The 9,976-nt window shown below is 37.5% G+C and overlaps 1 protein-coding gene across 1 annotated transcript; it reads left to right on the top strand.

Annotated features, from left to right (window-relative positions):
• The first annotated feature begins 1,603 nt into the window (after positions 1 to 1,603).
• BCAS2 (BCAS2 pre-mRNA processing factor) lies at positions 1,604 to 8,879 on the top strand. The gene is made up of 7 exons (XM_015812049.2): positions 1,604 to 1,779; positions 1,874 to 1,966; positions 3,602 to 3,672; positions 4,086 to 4,247; positions 5,585 to 5,635; positions 7,575 to 7,655; positions 7,959 to 8,879. Exons 1-7 carry the CDS (start codon positions 1,687 to 1,689, stop codon positions 8,083 to 8,085), a joined length of 678 nt encoding a protein of 225 aa, XP_015667535.1. The 5' UTR covers positions 1,604 to 1,686; the 3' UTR covers positions 8,086 to 8,879.
• Positions 8,880 to 9,976: the final 1,097 nt, after the last annotated feature.

Genomic DNA, 9,976 nt, shown 5'->3' with positions numbered 1-9,976 from the left:
ATAAAGTGGTATTAACACGTCACATTATCTTGATTCTATCCCTTTTTTAATGTAACATTCACATCTTGAGTGACTCCGCTGGGACAAACACTCTTGGCATATACCCCTGACTTTCTTTACTCATTTCTGTGAGGAACATTTCCTTCATATGAGGCAGTGCAACAAAATTCGGGAGGGATAATTCAGGCTACTGTAAAATTAATATTTTAAATTCTCAATATTGAAAAGGCAAGATCATACAGAGAGTTCCTACCATAGTGTTATTTAGCATTACTTTCACATTAATACTACCGATATAACATTGTTTATATTATTCTACAGTAGTAATTATAGTGTATACAATAATAATATGATGGCAAGTTTCTAAATGTGAGGCAGGTCACACTTGGAATACTGCATCCAGTTTTGGTCACCACGATGTAAAGGGGATGTTGAGACTCTGGAAAGAATACAGAGAAGAGCAAGAAAGATGATTAGGGGACTGGAGGCTAAAACATATAAGGAACGATTGCTGGAATTGGGTATGTCTAGTTTAATGAAGAGAAGGATGAGGAGTGACATGATAGCAGTGTTCCAATATCTCGGGGGTTGCCACAAAGAAGAGGGAGTCAAGCTATTTTCCAAAGCGCCTGAAGGCAGGACAAGAAGCAACTGGTGGAAACTAACCGAAGAGTGAAGCAACCTAGAACTAAGGAGAAACTTCCTGACAGTTAGAACAATTAACCAGTGGAACAACCTGCCTCCAGAAGCGGTGAATGCTCCAACACTGGAAGTTTTTAAGAAGAAACTGGACAGCCATTTGTCCGAAACGGTATAGGGTTATCTGTCTGAGCAGGGAGTTGGACTTGATGACCTCCAAGGTCCCTTCCAACTTTACTATTATTATTATTATTTGTAAAACAACAATGAGGGGGGCAGCTTGGAGGCTTTTAGCACTTTAATGACTTAATCACTTTAAAGACATAGAGCAAAACATTCATATTTAAGTACAAGGCAAGCCATAAATGGAATCCAAAACATGCTAAGCCAATTTAATACCTAATACCCTTGTTCTTCCCCCTCCCCGTTTTCTTTTTCAAGTTGGCTGGGGAATCATGGGTGTTGAAGTCCACATATCTTAAAATTGCCAAGTTTGAAAAACATTGCTATAGATGACAAGGGACACGATTATTTTGACATTAGCTCACTAGGGAATGTCTCATTATCTTCTTTTAGCAGTTGACTACGTAATGTACTTTTCGTCTACATTTGGGACAAATCCAGGATCTATAGCCCATCCTGGAAATATGCAACGTAAGATACGTGCTTTTTCAAGCTGCTTACTCAGCCTTGTGTTTTTCAGACGTGTTGGACAGCAACTCCACGAGTACGTTTTGCCAAGCTACAATGGTGCGCAAACGCAGGACCTGAAGTCCAATCATCTGAACAGCATGAGCTAGGGAGGGGCGATCGAGCGATGCGAAGGTACCGATTGGCCGAAGGATTTCCAGGGTCTCCAACCTTGGCAACTTTAAGACTTCAACTCCCAGAATTCTTCAGTCAGCCATGCTGAGGGCGGTAAAATGTAGGCGGAGGAGCATAGGCTGAAGTGTACATCCGCGCAGGCGCTGTAAGAGGAGGAGAGGCCTAAGTGGGGCTTTGTCGCGGGGCAACTGAGAAGCGGGAAGGGCTCGTGCGCGGTCCAGGATGGCCGGCCCAGGCTTAGTGGCGGGCGAAGTCGCTGTAGATGCGCTGCCCTACTTCGACCAAGGCTACGAAGCGCCAGGCGTCCGGGAAGCGGTAAGAATGGCGCGTCGGGAAAGGCGAGAGGCGGGCTGGGGTCCGCTGCGCCTGCCGGAGGAGCTAAGCGAGTTGCTGTCCGCTTTTCTCTCAGGCCGCCGCGCTGGTGGAGGAGGAGACGCGGCGTTACAGACCCACCAAGAACTACCTGAGCTACCTGCTTACGCCGGACTACAGCGCTTTCGAGGTGAGTTTCGCGACCCGTGTTTCGCGTGGGATCGGACCGCGATCGAAGCCGGAGCACCCTCGGTCGCCCTTTCTGTGACTGGGCTGCACCCGCCATTGTGGCAGTGTAACGACGTCTCTCTAGTTCAGTGTTTCTCAACCTTGACAATTTTAAGGCATGTGGACTTCAACTCCCAGAATTCCACAGCCAGCATTGCTGGCTGTGGAATTCTGGGAGTTGAAGTCCACATGCCTTAAAATTGTCAAGGTTGAGAAACACTGCTCTAGTTCGATCCAACGGAGTTAGGCGTGAATTATGGAAGTTGGAGTCCAGAGCATCACGGGAACACTAGATTGAGAAAAATGCCTCTTCTTGAAACCATTTAAAGTCTAAATTTCCGGAAGACAAGCGCACAGAAGATACTGGCGAGGGTGAAATCTGTTTGGTTGACTTGTGCTTATTGACACTGACGCTATTTAGAAATATGTGTAGTTATGAACTTGCCCACAATTCTTGTTTTATTTATTTATTTCTTGCAAGAAACTTCTGATAAAAACAGATTGTGTAGGCGTGGTGATCAACAAAGTTTGGGTAGGAAAGGGAAAAAGTTTGGGTAGGAAAGGTACTTTCCCCAAACATAATATGGTTGTGGTTGTGAGTAGAGGAAATGTAATATTCCCTTTCTTCTCTTGCTCATGCAAAGGCAGTTTTTAAAGTTTCTCCTTGTTTGTCTGGATGTGTTCTGTAGTGCTTTAAAAAGAATTCCTTTAGCAATAGAATGGACCAGATGGAATGGAATGGGGTGGAATGACCCTGACACCATCAAGATTGTGCTGCAGAAATTACATTGCTGCTAATTTCTAAACATCTTACCAAAAAATCCCCATAACAGATCCATTTGCAGTGTTAAACTGTAACCTAGAATATGTGGAGGGACTCTGGAGAAATTTAGACATTTCAGAAAAGCAGCTGTATTAGAACAAATTGGGGGGAAAAAGACTTTGAACTGCCACATTTCTTTTCAATTGCACTATCACTTTCATAGACGAGAATAACCATATATCTGAAATGGACTTTTGGTCCACAAAAACTGATAGTAATGGTATAAATTCTACTTTGTCCCATAAAAGTTACTCTTTGGTAAATTGCAGAGAATTATAATCTGCATTCATTTATTAGAAGTTTTGTCTCTTGCTTTTTTAAAACTAAGAATTATATTTTCCAGTTCAAATAATAAACTTCAAGCCAATAATTAGTGAAGTGCACATTGGCAAATTAGTGTTTCTTTCACAGGAAAGAAATGAAGGGTTCTTAATTTTAGAATATTTCTCCATAGATAATATTGCTGTTTGGTTTGTATTCATCTGGTTAGCTATGAATGGATAATTCACTTTGCATCAAATGTAAAATTTTGGTTGCGTAGATAAGTGTATAAATCACATCCTCCTCCAATTCTCATTCAGGAAAAATAATTCCACAAATATCTATTTCTGAATATGATGATCAATGTACTGCCCAAGAAGTGGTAAAGATTATAATCCAAAACCTCTGAAAGATAATCAAACGGGGTATGTTTATGTCTGTTGCATAATGTGTTGATTATAATCTTTCACTTTCTGCTTTTTGGGATATAACTAATTTGTCTTTGATTCATAGACTGAAATAATGAGAAATGAGTTTGAACGCCTAGCAGCTCGACAGCCCATAGAATTACTGAGCATGAAAAGGTAAGGGTAGTTATATGTAGGTACAATGTCTGCATCTAACCTTCAAATGTTGGATTGAAATTTGGTATGTTTTGAAGTATTAAAACCTAACATTTTACTTCTTGCCTCATGACAAGCAAGAACTAGACAGTAGTCAACAATTCTTTTCATCTTAAAAAATTAAGATAATTGTTTTTGGAGTTACAAATCATCAATATATGAGAAAAGATAGATATGCATTTTAGAGATATTGACCTTTGGGGGAAAAAAAAACAGACAGTGGGCCATTACGGCTGCTAGTCTGCTGGCCCTGGAATCTTCTGGTATTTAAATTATGTTTAACTCTTAATTTAAGTTTAAATCTTAAAAATAATGGGTTATGTATCACATAGTCTAATAAGATACAATGGTTTTCCCTCTCATTTTCATTACAGATATGAGCTGCCTGCACCCTCCTCTGGGCAGAAGAATGATATTACAGCATGGCAGGAATGTGTTAATAACTCGATGGCTCAACTGGAACACCAAGCAGTTCGAATTGAAAATTTGGAGTTGATGTCTCAGTATGGCTGCAATGCCTGGAAAGTATATAATGAGTAAGCTATTATAGCCAAATTCATTCTTTGAAAGGGGGTATTTCATTTCCATTTAGGGGGGGGTCTTCATTTTTTTGATAAAAGAGTGCTGTCAATTGACTTAATTGGTAAATTAAGACTGATATGCAGTCATCACATAGCAACAGGTAGTTTGTGTTTGGTAACTGTGTCATTCAGCGATCTTGTGCAGTTAACAGGGGCAATGAAAAAGTAACTTTATGATCAGACCTTCCATTTATGACCTTTGCAGGTCAGTAAAGCCAAGGTAAGGTGAAATAAGGTCATAATGCCTGGTCCCAATTTTGGTCACCACATGAGGATTACCTACTCTGCTATTTGCTTTCTGATGGAATGGGAAACACAAATTTTCTTTTGAGGCTGAAAGCTAATACAAGTAGTCCTCGACTTATGATCACAATTGAGCCCAGAATGTATGTTGCTAAGGGAGACATTTGATAAGTGAATTTTACAACCTTTCTTGCCACAGTTATTAAGTGACTCACTGCAGTTAAGTTAGTAACATGGTTGTTAAGTGAATCTGGCTTTCCCATTGACTTCGTTTGCCAGAAGGTCGCAGAAGGGGATCACAGGATCCCGGGACACTGTAACCGTCATAAACATGAGTCAGTTACCAAGCATCTGAATTTTGATCACATGACCATGGGGATACTGCAATGGTCGTAAGTGTGAAAAATGCTCAGAAGTCATTTTTTTCACTGCCATTATAACTTCCAATAGTCACTAAATGAACTGCTGTAAGTCAAGGACTACCAGTATTCATTTCTTTGTACCACACAGCAGGCATATGCAAAATATGTTTTGTAACTTCCTTTAATAAGTCAGGTGTTTTTACCACTTTAATATTTTTAGTGTCAGGTTTAAAAGAAGGCAAAATTAACAGCAGTAAATATAAAAGATTTGGGAACTAAATTAACATAAGCTCTGTTTGTTTATTTTATCCAGGCAAAATACTTTAAATCATAAATATTGAATGTTCAGTTTTAATAAAAATCTCCCCAATTTGGCACTAAGACTTCCGATGTTGGAATTGCAATCTTCTTGATAAACATTTTAGCACTGCAACCTAGCAAAATCTACTTTAATTAATTAAACACCATAAGTTTGTATTTGCAAAAGGATCTATGCTGTTTCATACAGCAGGAGCTATAAACCTTATTTTCTCCATAATACTACTATTCCATAGTAGATCTCTTTCCTGTTGGTTCCATCTTCAGATGAACAAGGCTGGTACTTGGAATTATTATGAAATAATACTTCATTATTTTTCCTTTTTATATTTGAATAATAATGAACTTGTATTTCTGTCTGCCACTTAGGCATTTAGTCCACATGATTGAACAGGCACAGAAAGAGCTGCAAAGTTTAAGGTAAGAACTGCTTTTGCTTTCAGTCAGAAGAAATAATGTTGTGGAGTTTGTTTGCATCATTTTTATCCCACCCCCTTTAATAGACTCTTCACAGTTCATGTCAAGCTATTAGCATATACAAATTAATAAATTAAAAATATCTAATAAACATGATGTTAAAAATTAAGCTCAAGAGTCTGAACAGAATTACCCCAGTTTTACAACTTTCTGAAATATTAAAAATATGGTGACCACTTTGGTCTCAGGAGTAGCAGGTTTCACAGAGATAGATCTGGTACCACAAATGCCTGCTCCGAGGCTTCTATCCTGCTGATATTTCAAGATGGTAACCAACATATCTATTTCTACACTAACTTATCAACTGCAATGATTCACTTAACGATGGCAAGAAACGTAAAATGGGGCAAAACTCACTTATCAAATGTTTCGCTTAACAATAGAAATTTGGGGCTCAAATGTGGTCGTAAGTTGAGGACTACCTGTATAGAATGTGTGCAGTAATCTGGTGTTGAGGTAATAGGGACTTTAGTAGGGCTTCCCACTCTAGAACAAAGATCCTCATTGGTAAATTAGTTTAAGCTGAGCAAAAGTTTTCTTGGCCACAGATTCCACCAGAGTTCTGTTTATGTAAGGAATACACATTTATATGAAAACTATTTACTTATTTTCTATAGCTGCCCATCTCATCCTAGTGACTCTAGGCAGTAAAATGAATTTAAAAATAATGAAAAATACCAAAATTTATACAGCATCTGAGAAAACTGTCATAATAATTGTCAGTATAATCAAGAAATAGCACCCTTATTCATTAGGAGCCCCAGGGGTGGGCACATAGCCAGGTTTTTAAAGCAAAAAGCCAACTGAGTCAGGGCCATTCTGGCTTTGAAGGAAGGATATTCCAAAGAACAGGGACCAACGCAGACAAAGCATGTCTTCTGGTCCTTGCCAGCCTTCATTTCTTGCCTGGCAGGACTCACAGCATTGCCCAAACTGCTGTACTGAGTTGGATGGATAGAAACTATTGGGAAAAGATAGTCCCTTAGGTAATCTGGTCCCAACTAAAACAACTAAAACCTTGAATCACACCTGGAAATGCCAGTAACCAATGCAGCTCATTCAATAGTGGTGTTAACACATGTTGCATATCCAATATTATTTATTATCCATACCAGTTGAAGCTCCAAATGTTCTTCAAGGACAGCCCTATATAGAGCATGTTGCAATCCAAAGGAGAAGTTACGGGAGCATGGCTGACTGAGCAGAGCCTCCTGGTCCAGGAATGGGTACCTCCTAGTTACAGCTGCCACCTGCTCTTCAAGCATGAGCCAAGCATGAGCTGCCACCTGCTCTCCAAGCATGAGAACTCCCTTCTTGTACATTGGGTTAACTTGGGCAGCAATACTGCCACCCATTAAGTCTTGCTTGAAGCCCATTGCATCCTATCCAGACTCTGACAGGACATTGACCATATCACTCAGAGAAACTGGGATGGAGATACAAAGCTGGATGTCATCTTTATATTAAGGATACCTCACCCCAAACCAACAGATTGCCTCACTCAGTGGCCTCATAAATAATAAATAGAATTTATAAATATTTAAAATAATTTATATAAAATTAAAATAAATCTTAGGTATTCTGCATCTGGGTTTATATAATATGAATCTGCATTCTGTTGGATTTCTGAGGCATATCTACACAATGGTAGTCCAGGATGATTGCCATTTCCTTCTGGTTAACACAACTAGAATCTAAAACTATCCTGCTTTTCTCACTGTGAGCATTGTGAGATACCCCGAGTGTATTCAGTGAGCTGTTTCAGTATTATGATGTCATTTTAAAGACCTGTATTATGAGTGTTTGTAACTCTTAAGGATCATTATCTTAAGGTATTGGACTTCAGAATAACTATATAATTTATTATGCCATTTTCTTCTAGGAAACACATCCAAGACCTTAACTGGCAGCGGAAGAACATGCAACTCACAGCTGGTGCTAAACTTCGTGAAATGGAATCTACGTGAGTAGTTTTTGTCACTAGTATTTCACCTACTTTTAAAACAATTTCTGCTGAACTGCTGAGTTAATCTGTTAAAATGTAACGGCGTATTTAGCTTATAAAACATTTCCATATGTAGAAATAGAAGTAGAAGTTAGCAATTGCATGATTGTTTTTATTTCTCAATAGTCACTTCCTCATATTGAAAAAAATATGATCTTATGGTATTGCACACCTCAAGATGAATATTCCTTCTAGCAGCAAGGAATATTGCTGAAATTTGCGCCTTCATTTACAATGCTTTTTTCTTTCTTTTTTTCCTAGATGGGTGTCCCTTGTCAGTAAAAATTATGAGATTGAACGAACTATTGTGCAATTGGAAAATGAAATTTCTCAAATTAAGCAGCAACATGGAGAGGCAAATAAAGAAAACATCCAGCAAGACTTCTGAGTCTTGCTTTAGTCTATTGTTTCTCAAATCAACATTGCCTGAAGCTTGTGCATAAGTGAATATGTTGATTTCTCTATGTATATAATGATACAGAAGCCATCATCTGTGTTAATAGTTTCATGGATTTTAGTTTAATAAATTGATTGCAAAGTCCAAACTTCTTCAGAAGATTTATTAACTTTTCAGATTTTTAGCAGGGTCATGGAGGGATTTATTTTTATGAAGGATTGTATCTTTTTTTAAAACAATACAAAAATAAATACCAATGTAATTGTCTAGCAACAACAAAGCATTGTAGTTGAAAAATCCTGTGGCAAAATTTATATTCCCAGTGAATGTCAAAATTCTTTCAAATATCACAAAGTGGTTCGCAAGATCTAAAAGATGGAATAATTTACTTACATTTTACATTTGCTCTTAGGCAAAAAATGGATTATATAGTATGTCTGTATTAAATACAAATATGCATGGTGGCAGCAAATACCTTTGTTCTAAGTGTCAAAACAATATATTGGATTAATCCAAATGGTATAATGGGATTTTTTATGTATGGTTACTTAGGAGATGTGGGACATTGCTTTGTTATTTAATTTGAAATACAGTTTCATATTTGAAATACAAATAAAACTATTGGTTTAATAGAGCTTGGTTTTACAGACTTCAGATGCAATGAATACATTTTGTGTTTGGACTCTATTTAATGGACTAATGAAAATCAAAGTTTAGGCTTCTCTGCAAATTATACTCATATCAGTTATATATTTACATAAATGATGTACATTAAAATACACTTACCATAGAACCAGTGGTCTTTTAAATTAAGATTTTGCTGCAAATAACTTCACTCATTTATATAGTTATGGATATGATGCAAATTGACATAACTAATTTATATCCCCACAATACTTAAAAATTGAAAAACTTCCTAGCATAGTAACTGCTGCACATATTATTAATGGCAAATTCTTGATAATGCTTCTAGGTAATTTTTGGACTCAGAAATAGAGTAAAGCTGCCAAAAGGTGAAATTTTCAGAAGATTCTGTTCAGTTGTATTGTGCTTAATGAATGCAGGTGACTCTTATGGCAAATCAGGATATCACTCTCATACATTCTAGTTACCTGTAGGAAAAAGTATCCAAGAAGACTAAATATGTTTGTAGTAATTTTTTGCTTTAGAGTCATAATATATTGTCATAATCTATTGTCTTTCTTTGCTTGATTACAAAATTTGTAGTTTTCTTTTAGAGTAATGGTCAGTTGAGATTCATTTGCAGCTTCTGCAGCAGTACAGTACCTGTTTATTAAATATGAGTAGCAATATTGTTTTTAAACTGGAAGTGGAATTCTATTCCAAAGCACTTATTTCTCTTATGGCAGTTGGGGCAACAGGATGTGAATTTTCTTTATCCCCCTTTATCCTTCTGACTAAGATGGAGCACAGGCTACTACAGAAAGAATAATTTCTTCAGAACTCTTATATAGAAGCAGTTCTAATTATAATTAAGAAGCAATCAGAATGTAGGCAAGAAGAAAGGATAAATGGAATAAAAAAGAAGAGTACTGATTGATGAAAAATATTCCCAGTTACAGTGGTCAATGAAAAAGTAGGAAAATTTTGAGAGATGAAGAAAACAAAGTGGAGGAATAAAAAAAACAGGTGGTTGGGAATGTTCATTCTAGTTCATTTTTGTCCTTGCTTCTAGGATCTTGCTGATGTTGTATTTTTTCATCTATTAAAATCCACTTAGCTACATTAGTAGCTTAATCACCTAACCAGTGACAAGCCGTCTTTTCACAGTTTCTTTTCCAGGGCTTTCTTAAGAGCTTGAGAAATTTTAATTCTCCATCAGCACTGCCTGCGTCAGCAGGAGATCTGGATTTCACTTTCT

The sequence above is a fragment of the Protobothrops mucrosquamatus genome, unplaced genomic scaffold, assembly GCF_001527695.2.
Source record: "Protobothrops mucrosquamatus isolate PMUCROS unplaced genomic scaffold, P.Mucros_1.0 scaffold65, whole genome shotgun sequence".
Classification (NCBI taxonomy): domain Eukaryota; kingdom Metazoa; phylum Chordata; class Lepidosauria; order Squamata; family Viperidae; genus Protobothrops; species Protobothrops mucrosquamatus.
Note: the sequence above shows the minus strand (reverse complement) of the source record. Positions and strands in the feature narration are given on the sequence as shown.